This window comes from Eleutherodactylus coqui, chromosome 4 (assembly GCF_035609145.1).
Source record: "Eleutherodactylus coqui strain aEleCoq1 chromosome 4, aEleCoq1.hap1, whole genome shotgun sequence".
Lineage (NCBI taxonomy): Eukaryota > Metazoa > Chordata > Amphibia > Anura > Eleutherodactylidae > Eleutherodactylus > Eleutherodactylus coqui.
In genome coordinates, this window is record NC_089840.1 from 266,032,021 (window position 1) to 266,056,932 (window position 24,912).

Consider the following 24,912-nt stretch of genomic DNA (forward strand, 5'->3'; position numbering starts at 1 on the left):
AGATTTCTGTTGCCCCGTGCTGATGGGAGGTCAGAACTTGTAACAAGCAGCCTGAATTGATGACCCCTTCCTGTCAGAACATGAAAGCATCTCCTTTTTTGTGGCAACTACAAGAAGCTTCCTGTCCGCAGGGGCCGATATTCCTTCAGAACAATTACTTCCCCCAGTAGAATCTACGCCATGATGCATTACTATGGTTCTGAAGGCCAACATGCTATTAGATGGGGGTCTACTAAAAGAAGCCAGTGTATATGTGCTCTGTCAGCCGTATAGCATAAACTGGAAGAGTGGGAAGACCTCATATGTGAGCGTAGAAGGAACCAGAGACAGTATAGATGGACTTACGGTGCAGTAAGAAGACACTGACACAAGCAGAAGAATCAGATCTCTATTTGCAGTCATTTTCAAAAACTGGGCAGTAAAGTCCTCCTGGCACCGGCACATGTCACCATATTACCTGGTCACTCATACTGGCACATACACTGGAGAGGCTTCATCTAAAAGGATATAGCAGGGCAGCCTCTTCTGGCACCTGCAGAGTGCTGCAAGATACTCTTGACCCTCTTTAGCACCTGCAGAAAACCGCAATTCATATTCCCTGCTTATGGCACCTGCAGAGTATTACTGGATATATCTTCTTCCTTGCGGGATAGCCCACCCCAACCACCTTCTCTCACCTGCAGAGCATTTCAGCCTACCTTCTGACACTCGTAGGGTATTTTTAAGTGGTTGTCCAGTTGTAAACGATTTATAAACCTATGCTCAGGAAAGGTCATCAATAATAGATCATTGGGCTCTTTTGCCCCAGACCCCGTTGATCGGCTGTTCCCTGGGTCGTTGCGCTTGTGCACTGAGCTGATTTCTGCAGGAAGCTGACAGCCCCCACTGCAGTGCCAGGCTTGGTATTACATTCACTTCAATGGTAACTTTGCTTGCAATATGAAGCTAGGCCACTGCAGTGGGAACAGCGCTGTCTGCTTCCCATAGAAATCACTTCGGTGCTCAAGAGCAATGGCCTAGCAAACAGCTGATCGGCAAAGGTCTCTTCTACGACTGACCCCATCAATCTACGATTTATTGATGGATAGTCTATCAATAACTTACAACTGGACAACCCCTTTTAAAATAGCTGCCTTCCTTTTGAGCATCTGTACGGTGCTGCGGGATAGTCTACTTTTCTGGCACGTGTAGATTATACATCTAGAATATTGCAGGATAGCTTCGGCTTACAGCACTGGAAATGTATTGCAAGATAGGCTTCCCGCTGCTGGCGCCTGCAGAGCCCAGTAATATAGCACCCCTATTACAGCACCGGCAGAGTGCTGCTGAAGAATATAATCCCCCTCCCTCTCCCAATTTACACCTTCAGAGTATTACAGGATACTAAGCTCCTTTGTATAAAATTACTGACTGCGCTGCCAATTTTGTCACTCCATCCCACTTCCAGCTGTAATAGTGGAGGACATCTTTCTTTGGTGAGTAGTTAAACATCAGGATTGTTTTTCGACTCGTCGATCTGAAAAAAAGAAGAATGTTGTGGGAACATGACAACTCAGAATCCTTTAATAGGGTGTGCAATTAGGACGTAGATAGCCGTCCACAGCACATGCTGTGAATAGTGCGGCTCAGCAGCTGACACCCGCCGGCAACAGCCACGATCAGAGCTAACACTGATCACGGCTGTTAGCCCTTTAAATGCTGCTGATAGTTCTGACAGAGGTATTTAAATTTCCTGAACCCTCCCACCACTCCCCCCAGCAATAAGATGGCAGGTTGCTCTCTGGGGATCATGGCAGCCTGGAGACTTCGTAAATGTCCAATTTTTAAAAAAATATTACATTATTAACCCTACATACTTAATTGTAAAAAAAAACAAACAAAAAAACTCAATGACAGAATTTCACTTTTTTGGTCACTCTGTCTCTAAGAAAAAAAATGAATAAAAAGCTATCAAAAAAAGTCGTATTTTCCCTAAAATGGTACCAATTAGAGATGAATGAACGTACTCGTTTAGGGCGATTTCGCAATCGAGCATCGCTTTTTTCGAGTAACTGACTACTCGGGCGAAAAGATTCGGGGGGCGGCGTGGTGGAGCGGGGGGTAGCAGTGGGGAACAGGGGGGAGCTCTCTCTCTCCCCCTCCCCACTCCCCTCTGCAACCCCCGCTCACCCCCGACGCCCCACGAATCTTTTCGCCCGAGTAGTCAGTTACTCGGAAAAAGCGATGCTTGATTGCGAAATCGCCCTAAACGAGTACGATCGCTCATCTCTAGTACCAATACAAAATACAGGCTGCTCCTCAAAAAAGGAGCCCTCACAAACCTGCATCAATGGAAAAATTAAAAAAAGTTATGAGGGTCGGTCAAAATTTGGCGACAGAAAGCAATTGTTTTTTTTTGGGGGGGGGGGGGGTTATTTTTTTTAAGTTTTTAATTTAATTCGGTGTTACAATATAATTTATTTCCAATCTAAGGCTGCTGCGTACTGGATGAAGGGCCACGGATTTTGACTCTGTTTTGGATGCGGAAATGCTGCAGAATTTGCAGAGGAATTTTCCACTGCAGAAATTCCTACAGCATTTCCTCCCAGTGTGACTATATCCTTACAGCGTTGTTCATACCTGCACTGTACGTTTCATTTTTCTGCTCTATTATGGGAGCAGTAAAACAGATCCATCTTATGAGGAACCCAAACGGTGCCGAAAAAACCCCACCGACTACAATGGAGCCCATTCAGTTTCCACCTGCATTTACCTGGATGAAACAGCATGTTGTACTATTTCATCCGGGATTCTCAAGATAGGACAGAAGCTCCAAAAGGAACCTCCAACACTGATGTGAACCCCTTAGGTGTATGGCCTACAGCCGCCTTCATACACACCTTGTGAACGGTGTGTCCTCTGATAATTCTTTGGACTTACCTTATCCTCCATTCTTGACATTTGTGTCTCTGCAGCTTCCGTTCTTTCTTCTTCCTCAAAAAAATCCTTATCAAGTCTCTCTAGATGAGGAAGAGCAATCAGAGTCTCCAGGCGGTAGCCATCTACCTCCTCGCATGGGTTCTCCCGCAAAACCAACGCCCGCAGCATGGGCAAGACCTTGAGCTTCTCCACCTCCGGGAGCTTGGAGATGAGGTTACCTCTACACAGGAGTATACAGAAGTAGAGTAAGCCGAGGGAGATACTCACCAGGATAGGTGAGGGAGAAACTGGCACCTAAAAGGTCATACAAACCTGAGATTGAGATACTGCAGAGCCCGCATATTTCCCGAGAACCCATCCAGACTCTCCAGCTGATTATCCCTCAGATGAAGGCTGGTGAGATGTACCAGGTTCTCCAGTCCTTCCAGAGTCTTCATGTTATTCTGGGCCTGGGAGTATCAGAGTTAGATACAAAAATCATGGTCATGGTCTAGTTGATGGATAACATTGTACTATGTACTACCCATTAACTTCTAAGGAAGAGTATTGTGCAGGGAGGGAGAGGAGGTGAGCTGTGATCATCACCTATAGACATATAGGAGAGAGTTGTCGGCATTCTCCGTGACCTGTGCAGGAAGGGGGACGAGGTGAGATATGAGCATCACTATTGCCTTTTATGGGAGAGCGTTATGGGCATGCTCTGTGACCTATGCAGGAAGGGGAGGAAGTGGGCTGTGACCATAGCCTACTGTCTGCCTTCTAGGGAAGAGTGTTGGGGGGCATGCTCTGTGACCTGTGCAAGGAAGGGAGGTGGTGAGTTCTGGCCATCATTTATTGCCTTCTTCAGGAGAGTGTTGTGGGCATAATCTGTGACCTGTGCAGGGAGGGGAGGAGGTGTGACCATCATATACTGCATTCTTTGAGAGAGTGTTGTGGGCATACTCAGTATCTTATAAAGGTGAGATGGTGAGGTGTGACAATCACGTGCTGCGTTGTATGGTAGAGTGTTCTGGGAAATGGTCTGTGACCTCTGCAGGAAGAGGAGGAGGGGAGGAGTGACTGTCACCTATTGCCTTTTAGGGCAGAGTGTTGTGGGCATGCTCTGTGACCTGTGCATGGTGAGGAGAAGGTGAGGTGTGGCCATCACTTATTGTCTTCTATAGGAGCATGTTGTGGGCATAATCTGTGAGCTGTGCAGCTTGGGCAGGAGGTGAGGTGTGGCCATCACCTATTGTCTTCCTTAGGAGAATGCTGTGGGCATGCTTTGTGACCTGTGCAGGGAGGGGAGGAGGTGAAATGTGACCCTCAAATGTTGCCTTCCATGGGAGAGTTTTGTAGGCTTGCTCTGTGGAAGGAGGAGCTGAGTTGTCCCCATCACATATGGTTGGTTCTTGTGTTATTAGCCTCCAGTGTTTTGCGTGGTCCCCCCTCAAATGATAATGAGATGACTGCTGACCACGCCCCACTGTACACAGGACAAGCTGAAAAGTGACACAAAGTGTCAACTTATTGTAACGCAAGAAACATTTTTAAGGGGTTGTGCCAAGATACAAAGTTATCCCTCTCCAAAGAACTGAATAAAGGGTACGTTTATGATTAGTGGCGGTTCGACTACTTGGACCCCAATTACCCCAAGAAATAAACCATTTATTATTACTGATTAAGATCACTAGTGAGGGTTCTGAAGATCCCTGCATAAATGGAGCAGAGGTTGCGAATGTGTGCTGCCAATCCATTCTTTTCAAATAGAGCATCAGAAATTGCTGAGTAAAAGCACTCAGCAATTTACAGAACTCTCATTGAAAGTCACAATATGTGTGGTCGCAGCTCACCTCCTCCCCCCTCCCTGCACAGGTCACAGAGCCTGCCCATCACATTTATTTAGTATGATATAGATGATACATCCCTTTTAATGGTAAGGTGATGTCCAAAGTGGATGACAATCACATACTGAATGTATAGTGTAGGCCAAATATAAGCTGCCAAGAGTCTTCCAGATGCCATATTGCTAGGAAGACCATTTGTAGCCATACCCGGCTCTGGTCTGTACTCACCAGGTAGAGTTCCCGCAGGTTGGGCAGGTAGAGGCCGGCTGTGCTCTGCAGGTTATTTCCTCGTAGCTCCAGTGTATGCAGACTATTCAGCTTGGAGCAGTCCAGGCTTTCCAAACTACGGAGCTCATTACCTACAACCCAGAGAGAAGATACACAAAGATGTGAAGTACGGACAAGTCTTTAGCCCCCAGTATTCGGCCTGTCACAGGGCAAACATTACAAGCAACCCCTTTAATATGGATGCTATTAGAGCTCCCATGGAGGATGCCACTCAGCTCACCTAGTCCCCTGAATGGAAAATCTGCCTCATTGTGCAATGCTAATGGAGCAAGGCCGGTATCATAGCATCACTAAGCAGATTTGCTAATCAGGAGGCTAGGAAAGTTGGAGGATAGCCTCACAGGACTTGTAATGGTGGCCATATTGGTTGTCACCCAACTTTCCTGGAAAGAGATATATCCAAGTTATAGCTGCTGGTAGGAATTTTTAACAATTGGACAGAAGCGGCCGACTCACAGTACTGTAATGATAAGCACCGACCTATCAGATTGAGGGACTCCAGTTTCGGATGTGCGATTCCTTGAAGGATCTGAAGACGGTTCTGGGCCAGGTTTGCTTGCTGTAGGTAAGGCAGCTCCCCTAGTCCGCTGACATTGACCAGCTGGTTGTGCTCTACATGAAGACTCAGCAGATGAGTGAGGGATCCCAGCGCAGACAGATCTCGTAGGGAATTGTGAGATAAATCCACATAGCGAAGATGTATGAAAGACTCCAGAACTGAGATGTCAGTGAGCTCCCTGCAGGAGAAGGACAACACGGCTACTGCACATCGACCCTACATACATGATACATAGGTCACGTCATAAGAGGTATATGTTTACTTGTCTACATCCAGAACGAATCTACCTAAAAAGCTGAATCATTGTGTACAAATATTACATTAGCTATCTTGTATTATACTTCGGAGCAGCACTCACTGTTCTGCTAGTGGACGCACCGTGTATGTACATTACTTATCCTGTACCGATCCTGAGTTACATCCTGTATTATACTCCAGAGCTGCACTCACTGTTCTGCTGGTAGAGTCACTGTGTACATACATTACTTATCCTGTACTGATCCCGAGTTACATCCTGTATTATACTCCAGAGCTGCACTCACTATTCTGGTGGTGGAGTCACGGTGTACATGCATTACTTATCCTGTATTATACTGCACAGTGACTCCACCAGCAGAATAGTGAGTGCAGCTCTGAAGTATAATACAGGATGTAACTCAGGATCAGTACAGGATAAGTACTGTACGTACACAGTGACTCCACTAGCAGGATAGTGAGTGCAGCTCTGGAGTGTAATACAGGATGTAACTCAGGAGCAGTACAGGATAAGTAATGTATGTACACAGTGAGTCCACCAGCAGAATAGTGAGTGCAGCTCTGGAGTATAGTACAGGATGTAACTCATGATCAGTACAGGATAAGTAATGTATGTACACAGTGACTCCTCCAGCAGAATAGTGAGTACAGCTGTGGAGTAGAATAGAGGATGTAATTCATATCACTATGTAATAACACTGTCTTCCATAGGTGGACAGACGAGACACATATTTGATAACTGGTGGGGGTCCGTGCAGTGGGTGGGTCATTCAGTAGGGTGTTCAACATAAACTGATATTGATAACATGGATTTTTGGACTTACTTGTCTTTCACTTCTAATTTGACATAGGCGTGAGCAAGGCCATTTCCAGTCTTACACAACAGCGACAGTCCTTCTCTTAGCATCTCTTCAGTCAGCGGAACATGAGGCGGGGGCTGAAACACGATAAAAAGTCAACTTTAACCCCATAAAGACCGGGTATTTCGGTCCTAAGGGACCAGACGCTTTTTGCTGATTTTACCCATGCGGTGGTTTTATGGCCCTATTCTCTTTTTCCAGCCTGCCAAAATTATTTTTGCTGCGTTTTACTTTCCCGTCAATAATAGAGATGGAACAATACCTCTACAGCGCCACCTATTGGAAGGCAGCATTCCTTCAGGTCAATGTCAGATTCTTTATACAAGCCTTGTAACAATGACCGGGAATTGAAAGCAAAGCCGGACGCTATGTCATTGTTACAAGGCTTGTATAAAGAATCTGACAGTGACCTGAAGGAATGCTGCATTCCAGTAAGTGGCGCTGTGGAGGTATTGTTCCATCTCCCTTATTTGCATATTACCCAGAGGAACATCAATGGCCTTTTAAGTCTCCTCACTCACTCACTGTCTAGGTGCTCTCCCAAATGAGAAAAGATAGCGTTTCTGACCCACTTTCCTGTCACATATGGGGCTACATTTTACTGAAATTCCATTTTCTATTTAATTAAGGGTAATTTGTACAAAAGGCACAAAAAAAAAGATTTTTAAAATTGATAGTTTTTTATTTTTAAAGGGATTATATTTACGTTAAATTAAAGTACAAGAATGGGTTCGTTATTCTGACTTGGACGTTTTGATAAATAATTTGTATAATCAGGGATTACAGGGCAGATACAGCGACGGTTTATGTTGGTGTCGGTGGAGGGCTGTTTTCTATTTTTCATATATTTTTTTTGTAGTTTTTTTTTAACACCTATGTCCCTTATGAACAATCACAGAAAAATGGCCGTTACTTACTGAGTGAGGAGTGCATATAGATGCATCCTCTCACCATGCAGGTAGCTGACTACCAAACGGAGGAGCCAATAACACCTGTGCAGGACACCGATAAGACAGCCACTCACACTGCCTCCTGATAATAAGGGGGGTGGATGCTTGGTGTATACTCCCACACATAGTGGATACAAGGTGCCAGACCATTCTGATATATGTAGTTCACCATGCAGACCAGCAACCTATTAATGACGCCATGATAATTCGGCGGGTTGCCCTGCATATCCATCAGTGAACCACATTGGTACTGCCACCCTGGGCTCCCCCTGGAGTCTTAATGCCACACTGCATGTGAATGATAGATAATAAATGCAAGGCATTGGTTGGATGTTGGCCAAGATACATGAGCCCACTAACCACTTCACGGTTCCTTGCGTTGTAGTGGGTCCCTACACTAATATAAATGCATCACAGAAGGGGAAATCAAGAATTAAAAACAATCACAGAAAACGGCCGTTACTTACTGACTGAGGAGTGCATATAGATGCATCCTCCTCTCACCATGCAGGTAGCTGACTACCAAACGGAGGAGCCAATAACACCTGTGAGGGCACCGATAAAACACCCACTCACACTGCCTCCTGATAATGAGGGGGTGGATGCTTGGTGTATACTCCCACATATAGTGGATACAGGGTGCCAGACCATTCTGATATATGTAGTTCATATATCACTGATGGATATGCAGGGCAACCCGCCGAATTATCATGGCGTCATTAATAGGTTGCTGGTCTGCATGGTGAACTACATATATCAGAATGGTCTGGCACCCAGTATCCACTATGTGTGGGAGTATACACCAAGCATCCACCCCTCTCATTATCAGGAGGCAGTGTGAGTGGCTGTCTCATCGGTGTCCTGCACAGGTGTTATTGGCTCCTCCATTTGGTAGTCAGCTACCTGCATGGTGAGAGGAGGATGCATCTATATGCACTCCTCAGTCAGTAAGTAACGGCCATTTTTCTGTGATTGTTTTTAATTCTTGATTTCCCCTTCTGTGATGCATTTATATTAGTGTAGGGACCCACTACAACGCAAGGAACCGTGAAGTGGTTAGCGGGCTCATGTATCTTGGCCAACATCCAAGCAATGCCTTGCATTTATTATCTATCATTCACATGCAGTGTGGCATTAAGACTCCAGGGGGAGCCCAGGGTGGCAGTACCAATGTGGTTCACTGATGGATATGCAGGGCAACCCGCCGAATTATCATGGCGTCATTAATAGGTTGCTGGTCTGCATGGTGAACTACATATATCAGAATGGTCTGGCACCCTGTATCCACTATGTGTGGGAGTGTACACCAAGCATCCACCCCCTCATTATCAGGAGGCAGTGTGAGTGGTTGTCTTATCGGTGTCCTGCACAGGTGTTATTGGCTCCTCCATTTGGTAGTCAGCTTCCTGCATGGTGAGAGGAGGATGCATCTATATGCACTCCTCAGTCAGTAAGTAACGGCCATTTTTCTGTGATTGTTTTTAATTCTTGATTTCCCCTTCTGTGATGCATCTATGTCCCTTATGAAGGCGTATAAGATGTCTAGAGGACATTCACACTGTATTTTATTCTTTAATTTCACAATTTTCCACTGGGGCAACCCTCCTCCTATAGTGACAATAGTCACTGAGGGCTGGTCATAGGTCTGCTAATCCCTACAACTCTGACATGACGGGGATCGCTGCGATTATGTGATTGCATTGTCCCGTGCAGAAAACAGCACCGCTGCTTCCTGCACTCTCTAAACCGCGATCACTGAGCACAATGTAGCCTGTAAAGAAGGCAAAAGGGGTTGAAAACTGCTTCTGTCTTCTTCTTTGGGTCCTGTCTTTGACATCCAAGAACCCGACCTGCTCCTACAACATTTCAGGAGCTTTAATCCCAGGCTTTATATATTAATATCGGTGGGGATTAAATCCCAGGACCAAGCGCCGTGTATTTACAGTGATTGGTCCTTAATGGGTTAAGAAAAAGTTTCCCTATAAATCCCCAAAATCAGGAAGAAACACAACACTAAATTGCTGTACCATAATTTGCAGTTTCGAAATTGGGGAATGCTATAAAGGCTTTTATGTTGGTTGCACCCAGCTTTCCCGGAAACAGATAAACTTCAGGGTGTAGCATTTTGGACACGGTGTCAGAAGAGAACTCGGTTGCCCGCTCCCGTATCCACTGATTCCCACCGGTGCGGCCTTATTTTCTCTCCTCACCTCTTCTTTTTCAGCCTCCTCTTCTTCTCCCTCCTCTTCATCCTTCTCCTCTCCCTTTTCTTCTCCCTCTTCTTCATCTTCATTTGCGTCTTCTAAAGTTTCTTCGAATTCCTTCTCTTCATCCGGAACGTCATCTTCTGCGTCAGACATCTCCTGTGAAATATCATTTAAAGGTGTCTTCCCACTAAAGACTTTTATTCCCCATCCATAACCGACTGCTAGGACCCCCAACGATCCCAATACTGGTGCAGCTGAATGCCCCATGTGAACGGATTGGTGCTGCGCACTATCACTATGTACTTCTATGGGATTGCCGAGAGTATCAATCCCCACCTGTCCCATAGAAGTGGATGGAGTGGCAATCACGCGTGCGCTACACCGTTCCATTCACATGGGGCATTCAGGGCGCTGGTCTCTGAATGGCTGGGGTCCACCTGCCTTGCATAGGGGATAAGTGTCTTTAATGGGAAAATCCCTTTAATTAAAATTTTCATAATTGAGGCCGCCAAGGTGCCAGGTAATCAGAAATCCCAGACTGAGCCGCGGCATTGATTGGCCAATTCATAAATCCTGCCTCCACAATGCAATGGCTGTGATTGGTTCTTCAGCTGCTGCTCAGCCAATCAATGCAGCGCTCGAGAACCAATCAGAGCCATCGCTTCCTGGAAGGTGGGATTAATGAATCCCCTAACCATAAATTGATCTTCTGCTGGCAACCGAGGACTGCAGGAAGCACATCGAAGCTCCAGAGAGCAGCAGGAGGGACCTGGACCGAGACTGCTAGGTACTGTATTCCTTTTTTATGTAATGCAGCTAGGGCTTATTTTCAGGGTAGGGTATGTGTTTCAAGTTTCACCGAAAATCCTGTAAAATCGGGGTAGGGCTTATTTTTGGGGAAACGTGGTAATAGTAATGACTAGTAATCATGACTAGGAAACATGATAAGTAATCTACCAGTCACTTGTTAGATACCTGATCACACCAGAGGTCACATGACTGATGGCCATTACTATGGACAGTCTACTCCATGGACATAAAAATAGTCCGTGCTCAGCTGTATATCCCCCCATATGCACCGACCAATGACAGCTCTGTGGCGATTAATGATCATAGCAACGATTGTTCACCCCCAAACCTACAATTCTCCGTCTGCATAAAAGAAAGTTGAACAAGCGCAGATCGACACATTTAGGGCTCATGTCAACGGGTGGGTCGGATTCCGCATGTGGAAGCCCACAAAGGAATCCACACCCTTCCTGCGGCTGAGGACCGTGCGTACCTGTCTGGGTCTTCTTTTTTCTTTACTGCGGATGTGTACGGAAGCACCGGCTGGCGCACATGCGCAGTAGAGGGTTTTTCCCCCAAACTCCTGCTATCCGGTGGAATACCCTACCCCAAAGAATTTGAATAAAACGTGATCAAAAAGATGTTTCCCAAAATCGTAATAATAAAAACTACAGCTCATTCCACAAAAAATGAGCCCCACACAACGCAACTGACGAAAACCGGAAAAGTTACAAGTCTCAGAATATGGCGCCGGAAAGCAATTTTTGTTTTTAGAAAAACATTACAAGACTACAGAAATTCGGTGTCACCATAATCGTACCGACTGCCAGAACAAAGTGTGTGTCATTGTTACTGCTCTGTGAACACTAAGACTGAAACCCACCAAAAATGGCGCAATTGCATTTTTTTTCTATTTCTCCCTGTTTAAATTTTTTAATGTTTTTCTGTACATTAAATAGTAGCATTAAAAAATACAACTCGTCCCGCAAAAAAACAAGCCTTCGTACGTCTGTCAGTGGAAAGATTAAAACATCACGGCTCTTCGAAGGTGGGGACAATAAGAGAAATCTCTGGTGCTAAAGTGGTTACAGGGGTCTCCCGAGATACACGGGGGTCCATGGAAAACAGCACAATATTATGAAAGCTGTCTGAAAGAAAATCAGTCTTTGTTGCTCATAGCAACCAATCACCCAGGCTCCATTCATTCTCGGCATTGGTGGGACCCCCATCAATCCTGAGAACGGGGGTCCGGTTGGTCACGCTGCCGCTCCATTCTCTACAATGACAGTGCTGGAAATTACCGAGCTCAAGCGCTTTGGCAATCATTGAAGTGAATGGAGAAGAAGGCAGCTCTCGCACAACCCCCGCTCCACTGGAGGGCTGACTGGACCCCCATTCTTAGGATCGGTGAGGGTACCAGCAGTCAGACCCCACTGATCATAAAGTTATCCCCTATCCTGTGCTAGGGAATAACGTTTTAACTTGGCGGAATCCCCCTTAAAGAGGGTGTCTGAGACTTCAGGATGGGTGATCAATAGTTGATCAGCAGGGTGGTCCACTGATAAGGACCCCCAGTAATCAGCTGATATTGGCCCGCTGTCATTGTGCATGGAGGCGGAAGCAGATAGCTCTGTACACACTGCAGTGGCCTCAGTTGGTATTGCATTGTATTCATTGGGAGCTGCGGTCACCTGGTGGCTGCAATGTGGGCGGAGCCATCTGCTTCCAGCTCAGCCCTGCACTGACAGCGGGCTCTTGATCAGCTGATCGCCGCGGAACCCAAGTGGTGGCCCTCAAGGATCAGCGATCAATAGCTTGGTTACGGAAAGCCGCTATTATCCTAAGTATGCACTCACATTCTTGCGCAAATTTTGTGCGTTGCGAGATGCACAAAAACGCGCACTGAAACAAACCCCATTGTTTTCATTGGCTGTGAAAAAAATAAAATAAAATAAATCACACTGGCCGATACACGCGTTTCATGCGAGTGCGATTTTTTTTATATATAGCTCTCATTTGCGCATCGGAGGTTGCAGTTTTGCGCGCGCTACTGTTTTCTTTCTGGTACTTTTTGCGTGCACAAATCATGCGCACTTGTAAAAAAAAACGTCAGCCTACGTTCCAGACACTAAAAGTGGCTAATTAGCCTAATTACTTTTCTACATTTTATTTTCCTGCGCAAATGTGCAAAAAACTAGAACATGTTCCATTTTTTTTTGCGTGAAGCAATTGCGCACACGAAATGCGCGCTCATGAACAAACCCATTGAGCTCAATGGGCTATATTTTCCGCTTATGACACACGCAAAAATGTAATGTGCAAACACGGCCGCGTGAATCCATGCGGGCGATTTCGTGAGCGGTTTTACACGCAGCAAATCCGCCACTGCATCTATTAAAACCCATTGGGTTTCCTCACACGGAGCGTTTTTGCTCATTAGCAGTCTATGGGGAAGCGCACCCGTCTGCATGAAATGCGCATAACTGCACAATTTGGCGGTAATTACTAGCACCAGCTGCTAATTAGGCTGCTGAGCCAGTTCTAAAATGGCGCAGGTGTGAACAGGGCCTGGCAGCTCAAAAAAAGATATTTACCTGCGCGGAAATACTCGCGAGAAGACGTGATCACATGCCTTTCAGGGCGCAATTACGTAGTGCTGTTGCAAGCGTGATTCCGTGTCGCTCACGTGCAACACGTGTATTTGCGTACATTTTTACATGCGCAGAGAAGAACACGTCTGCAACCCGTTATTCTTATTGGCCTTTTCAATGGCTGGGACCATCGGTAAATAGCGTCTTGCACGCGCTAAAAAAAAAAAAAAAACGCAGCGGCTCGCGCAAATACACAACTTTCATTTCACAAAAACATAGCGCAAAATTGCACGTAAACATGCTGCAGCCTCCCCCAGGCTGGGAGAACTGCTAAGAGCTGGGGTTCCTCCAGAAAGGGGTGGTTTGTGTGGAAGCCCTCCAGCCCCCAGCAGGGCGGACCGTCGGTGTATAGCATGGAGCTCATGTATGATGGATGGTTGACGCACTCAGCGCTCCCGCAAGATGCAGCCATCACTCACCTCTCTGCCCGCCTCGGGTTGCTATAGAAACACACAGCACCGGAAGCCCGCCAGAGCGTTACTGGTTGCTATAGAAACTGCCGGAAGTGTCCGAGCCGGGCTCCATGACGGCTCGCTCTAGGTCAGGTGACTCTCTGGCTCCGCCCACGCTCTGCTGTTCTGTCAGGTTTGGCGGCGGCGGCCATTTTGAAGGCTTTCCCGCCGCAGCGATGTGTTATATCCGTGAGGTAAACAGGTCCCGCCCTGAAGTGACGGTATATAATGTGCAGCTGAGGGGGATATATACATGTGTGGTATATGGGGGGTCATACATGTATACGGCCTCCTCCTCTGGTCATAGTATGTATATAGTAGTGTATGAGTTGGAGGGGAGTCATTTCTATTGCTACCCGATCTCTCCCCTCCCCCACGGCCTGTTCATGACATGGTAAGAACATGGTTGGGCCCTGTGCTGGTTTCTTCCATCAGCAGGAATCCTTACACCTGGTCCGCACACGTTTGAAGCTCGTCTCGCATTTCCAGAAACATTCGCAGGGCAGAACAAATATGTCCGCCGACTCCGACACAGCGGGCAGCATTAATTATGTTAGACCGGGGTCAGCGTTCCCCGCGCCGCTTCGGCCATGTTTACATCTGCGCTTTCAGCTACTGTTGTTTGGCTCTGCGCTAGAAGGAAGTTCTGCATCAGCCGCATGATGGACCGCAGGAACGACTTCACTACAACGGGGTGCAGCCATGTTCCCTGGACATAATAGCGCAGCGTACTGTCCCACTTCATCCGGGATTGTGTGCTGCATTTGTGACAGAGGCTCCACTGAAGATGCCTCTGCCCTGTGCCAGTCACTCCGCTGGTGCCTCTGCCCTGTGCCAGTCACTCCGCCGGTGCCTCTGCCCTGTGCCAGTCACTCCGCCGGTGCCTCTGCCCTCTGCCAGTCACTCCGCCGGTGCCTCTGCCCTCTGCCAGTCACTCCGCCGGTGCCTCTGCCCTCTGCCAGTCACTCCGCCGGTGCCTCCGCCCTGCGCCAGTCACTCCGCCGAAGCCTCCACCCTCTGCCAGTCACTCCACTGAAGGTGCCTCCACCCTGCGCCAGTCACTCCGCCGAAGCCTCCGCCTTGCACCAGTTAGTTCGCCAAAGCCTCCACACTATACCAGTCACTCCACCAATGCCTGCACTCTGCGCCATTCACTACACTATGCCTCCATCTTGTGACAGTCAATAGACCGATGTCTGCACCTAGTACCAATCACTACACCGATGTCTCCAACTTATGATAGTCACGACACTGATGCTTCCATTCTGTGGCAGTCACTACACAAATGCCTTCATCTTGTGCCAGTCACTACACCGATGCCTCCACCCTGTGCCAGTCACTACAATGATGCCTCCACCCTGTGCCAGTCACTACAACGATGCCTCCACCTAGTGCCAGTCACTACAATGATGCCTCCACCCTGTGCCAGTCACTACAACGATGCCTCCACCTAGTGCCAGTCACTACAACGATGCCTCCACCTAGTGCCAGTCACTACAACGATGCCTCCACCTAGTGCCAGTCACTACAACAATGTCTTCACCTAGTGCCAGTAAATACATGATGCCTACATTTTGTGCCAGTCACTACACCGATGCTTCCACCCTGTTCCAGTCACTACACCGATGCCTGCACCCTGTTCCAGTCACTACACCGATGCCTGCACCCTGTTCCAGTCACTACACCGATGCCTGCACCCTGTTCCAGTCACTACACCGATGCCTGCACCCTGTTCCAGTCACTACACCGATGCCTGCACCCTGTTCCAGTCACTACACCGACGCCTGCACCCTGTTCCAGTCAATACGCCGACGCCTGCACCCTGTTCCAGTCACTACACCGACGCCTGCACCCTGTTCCAGTCAATACGCCGACGCCTGCACCCTGTTCCAGTCACTACACCGACGCCTGCACCCTGTTCCAGTCAATACGCCGATGCCTGCACCCTGTTCCAGTCACTACACCGATGCCTGCACCCTGTTCCAGTCACTACACCGATGCCTGCACCCTGTTCCAGTCACTACACCGACGCCTGCACCCTGTTCCAGTCACTACACCGACGCCTGCACCCTGTTCCAGTCAATACGCCGATGCCTGCACCCTGTTCCAGTCACTACACCGACGCCTGCACCCTGTTCCAGTCAATACGCCGATGCCTGCACCCTGTTCCAGTCACTACACCGACGCCTGCACCCTGTTCCAGTCAATACGCCGATGCCTGCACCCTGTTCCAGTCACTACACCGATGCCTGCACCCTGTTCCAGTCACTACACCGACGCCTGCACCCTGTTCCAGTCAATACGCCGACGCCTGCACCCTGTTCCAGTCAATACACCGACGCTTCCACCCTGTTCCAGTCAATACACCGATGCCTGCACCCTGTTCCAGTCAATACACCGATGCCTGCACCCTGTTCCAGTCAATACGCCGATGCCTGCACCCTGTTCCAGTCACTACGCCGATGCCTACACCCTGTTCCAGTCACTACAACGATGCCTCCACCTAGTGCCAGTCACTACAACAATGTCTTCACCTAGTGCCAGTAAATACATGATGCCTACATTTTGTGCCAGTCACTACACCGATGCCTGCATCCTGTTCCAGTCAATACACCGATGCTTCCACCCTGTTCCAGTCACTACACCGATGCTTCCACCCTGTTCCAGTCACTACACCGATGCCTGCACCCTGTTCCAGTCACTACACCGACGCCTGCACCCTGTTCCAGTCAATACACCGATGCCTGCACCCTGTTCCAGTCAATACACCGATGCCTGCACCCTGTTCCAGTCAATACACCGATGCCTGCACCCTGTTCCAGTCAATACACCGATGCCTGCACCCTGTTCCAGTCAATACACCGATGCCTGCACCCTGTTCCAGTCAATACACCGATGCCTGCACCCTGTTCCAGTCAATACACCGATGCCTGCACCCTGTTCCAGTCACTACACCGATGCCTGCACCCTGTTCCAGTCAATACACCGATGCCTCCGTCTTGTGAAAGTCAGTATACTGATGTCTTCACCCTGTGCCAGTTAATGCACTAATGCCTACAGCCAGGGCTAGTCAATATACCGATGCCTCCACCCTGTGACAGCTAGTACACCATTGCCTCCACCAAGTGCTAGTCAATATACTTAGCTCACTGAGTTCACCGGAGCTTCCATCTTGTTCCAGTCACTGCACCAATGCCTTCACCCGGTGCCAGTCACTACACCGATGCCTCGACCTTGTGCCAGTCACTACACTGATGCCCCAACCCGGTGCCAGTCACTACACCAATGCACCCACCCGGTGCCAGTCACTACACTGATGCCTCCACTCTGTACCAGGCAGTACACAATGCCTCCACCTTGTGCCGGTCACTACACTGGTTGCTTGTCAAACATAGAATACAATTTGAACTCTCATCCATAAGGCTCTCCACAATGCTACACCGCCCTATATCTCCTCCCTCATCTCTGTCTACCACCCTACCCATCCACTCCGCTAAGACTGAATTCCTTTTTAGTCTACATGGACTCATAAAAAGTTGCGCCCAATGCGCAACTCGTATTGGACAGCACATGGACATCCTGTCGGCGCTGCCCGATGTGCAGGAGAACCGGGCAAGAATAAGAGATGCTGCAATTTATTTTACTCAGATTATTCCTCCGAGTAAAAATCTAGCCATGTGAATCCACCCAGCCAAATGCGGGGCTGTTGTTTATGTCTGATTTTCAGGCTGATTTTCATACAGTAAATCTATCACTTTAGGGTGGACTCATACGAGCGTGTATGAGCGCGCAAGACGCAGAGAGCAGAACCCATTGATTTCATTGGGTTCATTCTTATTTATCGTTTTTGCGTGAGCTGAAGGAAACGCAGCATGCTCTAATTTAGTGCGTATTTGCACACCAAAGGCCCCATAGGAGTCTATGGGGGTGCCCAAATGCGCACACAATTGCACAAGGACAAGAACACATCGGAAACTTATTAGGCTAAATAGCCATTTAACTGGGAGTTCGGCTGTGTCCCGCGCCTAAGTGAAATTTCCCAGCTAGCAGAAAAAGTACAGTAATATGCGCCAAAACATGCCCAAAAGCGTAACTTTCACATCACAAACATGCTGCACTTACACAAGCGTTTTTGCTCATACACTCGTGTAAAGACAGAAAATTAGCACAAAAGGACCAATTTGGGGGTTAAGTTAGTACAAAGTATTCAGCTATCTACCAAAAGTACCCAAATTCTAGCATTAGAAGTTGTATCCATAAACTCTTGTCAACATAGTGTATTTCCTGTCCCAATATTGGTAGCTATGGGGAAAATGTATTGAGACGGCATGATAAACGTCGTAGTATTTTCCCTAATATATCACATAAATGTATTAGTCTTGGGCCACCACGCCCCCTCCTGACAAACCACGCCCACATTTCACAAGAGTGGTAAAGGCTGCACAAAAAGTTGCAAATTTTTGCACAAATCCCCACTTGTCTAAAAATGTGCAACTTTTTAATGACAGAAACTGGCTTATATGAATGCCCCTCTATATGTCCCTATGTTTAGATATTGTGTTTGTGTATTTGTTACAGTTTTTGTTCACCCTTCCAGGAAGAACTACTCTGCCGGCTTGAAGGAGGACGCGGCAGCCTGCAGCAGCGATGGAGACCAGCGTGAGGACCGTAACGCTGGTGGTAGGTATTATAAGGACTCCCCCCCTCCCTCCCCCCCCCCCCCCCCGAAAATAAAGCACTGTGCCTCTTTTAAAGCAAAAATTAACATAAGACAGTGTCTTATTTTCAGGATAACGCGGTAACATCATTTGTTTTTATTGTTGTAGGCATATCTACATCCTGCAGTAAAACTGTACTAAACTGAAACCCTATTGAAATACAGTGGCTGCACTATTTATACATTTGCTTACCTGATTTCTAGTGAAAAAAAGGGGAAAATGGTCCAAAAATTAAAAGGTGACCCAAAACATAATGCTGAAAGAGAGAAAACTAGCAAAACCAGTAGCGTGCGATAGAATTGCACCTACCAATGGTCAGACACCACAATTCTGACACCGTAGAACCAGTAGATGCTGATGTAAGAGTACGAGTGGAAATCATGTAGGAAGATACAGTTGTATTCCTCATTGACAAAAAACAACTAAATCCAGAACATATATAATGCTACATACACAGTGGTTAGAGTCAAGCCGATCATTGGAGAAGGTCCAGTCCCGTAGATCCACCGTGGTGGTTATGGCCACAATCTGCACCATAATAAGGTATAATCCAATGGCTGAATATGAGATGGAAGCACAAAACAGAACAAAAGTCAGAATAGACTGTAAGTGAAATACAGACACATCGGGTTGCTGCTTCTACCAATAGAAGGTAGGTGACAAGAATAAGATCTTTTGTATTAGACTGGTTTATAAACTGCTTTGACTAGTACACTGAATGGCCACTTTATTAGAGCCCTTATCTAGTAGTGCGCTGGATTTCCTTTGGTCTTCAAAACTGCAGCAATTTGTTGTGGCATTTTTCCACAGTTTTCCAGGATGTGCCAAGAAAACATTCCCTACACCGTTACTCCACCAGCCAGACAGGAAGGGGTCATCGATTAATCTTCTGCCCCAAACTCTGACCTTCCATCAGCAGGGTGCCACAGAAATCTGGGTCCATCTGACCAGGAGATGTTTTTCTGCTGCTCAGTTTTGCGCTCTTTTGCCCCCTGGAGTCTTGCCTTTCTTGTTACTCTTAGACACATTGGCGCTGGAAGTAGTCATCTACTGTTATAGACCGTGCTTAGCAACCACAAGTAACATGCTTGGACATATTAGTAAAAGCACCAGTGTTATATTCAGCTGCAATTTACTTGCTTGTGCAGTGGCTTTTTGTCAGACCAGTTCCAGACATCCTCTTCTGACCCCTTTCAGCGATGAGTTGTTTCCATCAACAGGATTCTCTTTCACTGGATGTTTCTCCTCGATGACACTGTTCTCTGTATACTCTTCACACTCTTATATGAGAAGGTTGGCAGTGAAATCCTAGTCTAGCACCGATGACCGGGCCTCTTTGAAAGTTACTCAGATTACCGGATTTTCCTATCGAATGTGGATTTACATTGAAACTGATCCATGGAAAATTTGTCACGTGACTTTATGCTACACTCCGGGGTCACATGGATAATTTACATAGAGGGAAGCTGTAATAAAGGGGCCATTTAGTGTATATATAGTATTTTATATAGCTTTAACCAGAAATAATATGTACTGAAATATTTTCTTTCTGTAATCCATGAAGCCCGAACATCCCAAACACCTTCTTTTTTATCCGAGTCGCAGCACTCCTGAGTTTGGAATTCCCTCCGATAAGCACAATCCCAAAAGTTGGCGCATATAATTTAGAGACCAACTCACACAACATTAAATGTGGATCTTCTTCAGGAAACATCGCAAGTAGAATAATAACAGATGCCACAAAGTTGCTAAGGATTAATATGAGCAAAGTCAAGCTAGTAACGCCAGCACGCCGGTAGGCATCTATAAAGGGGTCCTTTTTTTTCTCTGTGGTATCTTGCATCCTTTTCTTGTGCTTTACAAGAGCTGCTAATATACAAGCAGCTGAAACCAGACTCAACAGCAATGGATACATATAACTGAAGGACAAAAGGAGAACTGCAAGTATAACAATGGGGGAGTAGGAGAAATACTCAAATGTATCATTATCAAAGGATATTGAGCTAATATTAAATGGTAAGTGGTCGGAGGTAGGAGTCAATTCTGCCGTCAGCATCACAATATCAAATAATGCTGAGAACAAGGTGGTGATGAGTTGATAGAAGAGCACTTTTCGGAGTGATTGTTGGAATATCCTTTTGCAGAACCTAAATAAGCAGTTTTTGGACATAACAATTCTGGTACAATAAAAGAAGCACAAAAGTCCCCCAACTTCAAAGCTATTCATTGTAAACATCTCCTTCAGGGTAGAGGTAATTCGGCAGAAGGTGTTATAGTGTCCAAAAACCTTACAGAACCAGAATCCTGACAACAACTGGCAAGAGAGATTTGATAAAGCAACACTACATATCAAGTAGTCAGAGGTCCATAATCTAGTTTTGCATTTCCAGTCCCATAGATTGACCATCACAACAAATCCATTGCTGATAAACCCCAACAAATACATTGCCGTTTCCACTGCAGCGAGAACTATTTCAATCGGTGAGTACATGATGGAGAGACAGATGAAAAATGATGTCAAAATAAACAGGAGACAGAGATGCAAAATACAGGAGCTAATATTAGGTTAGCGGTTCCACCAATGGTTTCATGGCAGTAACACGTCAGTTTTAGACGAGGGTGGAGGGATTAAGATCCATCTCTTGTTATGCTTGTAGTCAGGAGACTTTGCAGATGTAGCCATATACCAGCTGCTATTTTTTCCTGTACATTATATAGTACCATTAAAAGATTCAACTTGTGCATAAAAAAACAAGGCCCTCTTACGGCTATGTCAGTGGAAAAATAAAAAAGTTATGACTTTTGGAAGGCGGGAGTGAAAACACAATGATACATCTCTGGTACTAAAGTAGTTAATTACTACAAGACTGTTCTGGGGCGTCCAGCGTTGGTGCTAAATAACACATAAAAAGTGTAACCTCTTCTGTTAAAAGCGATGCAGAACATACAAAGTACACACTGAACAAAAGGAGCAAAGACAGTACTGTGCCACCAGCTTGAAGGTGGGTGTCCGTACTGATTCCTTGACCCATTTTCATACTCAAGCAGTCATCTCATATGATGTTTAAGTGATCGAAAAACCAGCAGCCAGAACAATGTAACAAAAATAAGTGGTATTCCATACCTAATGAGGATTATTACCCAATAATATTATACACGACGTATGATTTTACCTCAGTTGATATAAAAAGGATAGGGCCGTTTCAAAATAGACAGGGAGAAACACCCTGTGTTTTTCTCCTAGCTGGAGCCCTGGACTACCATTGGTGCTGATTTTGATTGCAAATCAGCTGTGTACCCACAGCTGATTTCATACTATGAGGCGCTCCCCTCACCTCCTCCAAAGGCTTCCCATTGTCAGCGCTCTCTGGCTTCTAGTTCCCAGTGTCCTGTAGTTGCCTCACTTGCCCAGCATCACCTGCTGCATCGCCTCCACTGGTAGCCGCCATTTTGTGTTCCGGATCTCACCTGGTTGCACTGCCTTGCTATGATAGGAATCCCAGACAATGTCGACGTTTTGGTAATCAATGTACCTTGCACTTTGAGCTTTTGCCACATTTTCTCCCCTCAGATCACATCAAAATTGCATTTATAGTGTCTCACCTTACAGGTCAGGCTTTGGCGTGGGTCAGTCCCCTCTGGGAATGCAATGATCCACTGGTTAATAACCTCAGTCTGTTCATTGAGTCCTTTTCAAAAGGTGTTTGACAAGCCTGGTCATTCATCTTCCGCTGCATCTGCCCTGTTGCGTCTTTGTCAAAATAACCTCACTGTAGGCCAATATGCTATTCAGTTTTGAACTTTGGCCTCAGAGCTGGGGTGGAACAATGAAGCCCTGGTGCGGCATTTTGGGAAGGAGTAGCAGGTCGCATTAAAGATGAGTTGGTGGGTCGCGAGGTCCCCACCTCTTTGGATGCCCTGATTTCTGTGGCTACGAGGACTGACCTGTGGTTCCAGGAGAAATCCAGGGAGGTTATGCAAACGAAGAGATCAACCCGTCTGGCTCCTGACTTCCAGAGATCACTCTCTTCACCGCCGACCACTACCCAGTCTAGGGATCCTGAGCCAATGCAGGTGGATCAGCTTGGATTATCCGAGGAGGAGCATGCACACAGATGCTCTTGGAACATTTGTATGTATTGCAGATCTCCAGGTCACCTTGTTCACGTTTGTCCTCTCCTAGGCTGGACTTGTCTGTAACCATGGTTCTTTCCAGTGCCCGGGTGTCAGCGGCAGCTTTCCTCGATTCCGGCTATGCCGGCTACTTCCTCCAACAGGGTTTGGTGGACTGCTACCGAATTCCCATCCGGCGTCTCGAGAAACCACTCATTACTACTGCTAATGGCAGTACTCTCCTGAGATGATTCAGTTTGTCACACAGCCACTGGAGTTGAGAATTGGTGCTCTCCATTTTAAGAGGATTTCCCTGCTGGTGATGCCTGGGGCAACCAGCTCTCTAGTTCTAGGTTTGCCGTGGCTCCGATTACGCAACCCCATCTTGGACTGGAGAACCGGTGAGGTATTAAGTTGGGGCATCACATGCTATACCAAGTGCTTGCGTCCTGTGCATCCTGTTCACTGGGTTACTTTACCATCTAACCTCCAGGGTCTACCGGAACCTTATCATGGTTTTACAGATGTCTTTGACAAAGAAAGAGGCTGAATGTCTCCAAACAGGGTTTGGAGATGGATCCTGAAAAAGTCTCTGCAGTACTGAATTGGCCTCGTCCCTCCAGCCTTAGGGCTATCCAGCGATTCCTGGGCTTTGCAAACTACTATCGACAGTTTATCCCACACTTCTCCTCCCTGACTTTGCTCTCACATGTAAGGAAGCTGATGCCAAGCAGTGGTCCCCGGAAGGGGTGTCTGCTTTTCAAGCTCTAAAGGTAGCCTTTTCGTCTGCCTCTGTGCTGCACTGACCAGATGGTACAAAGCAGTTCTTTCTGGATGTCGATGCTTCTTCCTTGCGTACAGGGGCAGTTCTACTGCAAAAAGGGGCATCTGACAAGAAGGTGACTTGTTTTTTTCTCTAAGTCATTTTCCACAGCATAGTGGAATTACTCTATAGGGGACCGTGTGTTAATGGCTATCAAGATGGCTCTGGAATTTTGGCGATAGCTGCTGGAGGGAGCCTCTCATGCCATCGTAATTTACACCGACCATAAAAATCTAACATAACTTCAGACTGCACAACAGCTCAACCTCTGTCAAGCTTGGTGGGCCTTGTTTTTTGCACGGTTTGATTTTATATTGTATTTTTGGCCTGACGACTAAAATATACAGGCTGACGCACTATCCAGAGCATTTGACTGTAACGACACTGAAGAGGCTCCATAATTTATCACTGAACCTGCCAGATTGATAACTGTGTAGCTCCTATTCGCGTTAAGGATATCCCTCCAGGGAAGACGTTCTTGCCTGAGGCCAAGAGGAGAGGTGCCCTATCCTGGGGCCACTGTTCCAAATTAGCTGGTTGTTCTGGGCAATGCAAGACTAACGAGTTAATTCGCCGTTGGTACTGCTGGCCGTCCATGATGAAGGATATCCGCGAATTCGTCTCCTCTTGTACCCAGTATAAGCCACAGAAACTGAGACCCGTAGGGCTCTTGTGTCCATCACCCATACCTGAGGCTCCATGGCAGCATATTGCCATGGACTTTATTACAGATTTACCTCCGTCCAGTGGCTATACTGTTATATGGGTAGTAAAGGAACGATTTTCTAAAATGGCATATTTTGTGCCTCTGCCTGATTTGCCGTCCGCCAGTCAACTTGCCGAGTAATTCTTTGATCACATTTCTCGCCTCCATGGCTTTCCTAAGCATATTGTGTCAGATAGACGGGTGCAATTTACATCTAAATTTTGGAGAGCTCTTTGTAAATTGATGGATATATCATTAGACTTCTCTTCAGTTTATCACCTACAGTCTTAACGTGCAGATGGAGCATACCAAACAGATCCCGACTGGATATCTCCACCATTTTACCAATGCTCACCAGCATGATTGACTCAGTCTTCTGTCCTCGGGCAGAGTTTTCTCATAACGAGCATTTCAGTTACTCCACAAAGACTTCTCCCTTTTTATAGTATATGGGCATCAATCCAGAGTTCCCCTGCCAGTCTGCACAACTTCCGAGGTTCCAGCAGCAGCTTCTTCAGCAGAGAGTTTTGCAAACATTTGGCAGGAGACCAAGGTTAATCTGGAGAAGTCATTTGCTTCCATGAAGAGGTTTGTTGATTTCAGGCGTCTGTCCTCCCCACAGTTTGTCCCGGGGATAAAGCGTGGTTTTCCTCCAAACATATAAGGCTGAAAGTTCCATCTTATAAGCTTGCCCCACGATTTTTTGGGTCCATTTAAAGTGTTGGAGAGAATTAATTCTGTTTGTTAGAGGCTGCGATTCTCATCCTCCCCGTGTATCCCCTACTCCTTCCATGTC

The 24,912-nt window shown here is 46.8% G+C and overlaps 1 protein-coding gene and 1 long non-coding RNA gene across 5 annotated transcripts; one reads left to right on the plus strand and one right to left on the minus strand.

The window, feature by feature from the left end:
- Window positions 1–374: 374 nt before the first annotated feature.
- LRRC23 (leucine rich repeat containing 23) lies at window positions 375–13,791 on the minus strand. 2 transcript variants are annotated; one of them, XM_066601262.1, is made up of 8 exons: window positions 13,724–13,791; window positions 9,868–10,020; window positions 6,672–6,784; window positions 5,514–5,770; window positions 4,974–5,104; window positions 3,232–3,368; window positions 2,920–3,139; window positions 375–1,516 (listed from the first exon to the last, which is right to left on the minus strand). In XM_066601262.1, the coding sequence occupies exons 2-8, from the start codon at window positions 10,015–10,017 to the stop codon at window positions 1,484–1,486; spliced, it is 1,041 nt and encodes a 346-aa protein (XP_066457359.1). In that variant the 5' UTR covers window positions 10,018–10,020; window positions 13,724–13,791; the 3' UTR covers window positions 375–1,483. The 2 variants fall into 2 exon arrangements, with proteins under 2 accessions (XP_066457359.1, XP_066457360.1); XM_066601263.1 differs by lacking the exon at window positions 13,724–13,791 and adding an exon at window positions 11,147–11,200.
- A 74-nt stretch (window positions 13,792–13,865) lies between these two features.
- On the plus strand, window positions 13,866–19,931 carry LOC136624938 (uncharacterized). 3 transcript variants are annotated; one of them, XR_010792493.1, is made up of 3 exons: window positions 13,866–13,950; window positions 18,354–18,436; window positions 19,695–19,931. It is a non-coding gene; the product is annotated as an uncharacterized lncRNA (long non-coding RNA). The 3 variants fall into 3 exon arrangements; XR_010792494.1 differs by lacking the exon at window positions 19,695–19,931 and adding an exon at window positions 19,285–19,665; XR_010792492.1 differs by lacking the exon at window positions 19,695–19,931 and adding an exon at window positions 18,583–19,179.
- Window positions 19,932–24,912: the final 4,981 nt, after the last annotated feature.

Excerpts from the sequence above, each read along its gene's own strand:
- LRRC23 (XM_066601262.1), bottom strand. The coding sequence starts at position 10,017 with ATGTCTGACGCAGAAGATGACGTTCCGGATGAAGAGAAGGAATTCGAA. Across the intron at positions 6,785-9,867 it reads AGGAGGCTGAAAAAGAAGAG|CCCCCGCCTCATGTTCCGCT; the intron begins GTGAGGAGAGAA and ends ATCGTGTTTCAG. Across the intron at positions 5,771-6,671 it reads AAATTAGAAGTGAAAGACAA|GGAGCTCACTGACATCTCAG; the intron begins GTAAGTCCAAAA and ends CTTCTCCTGCAG.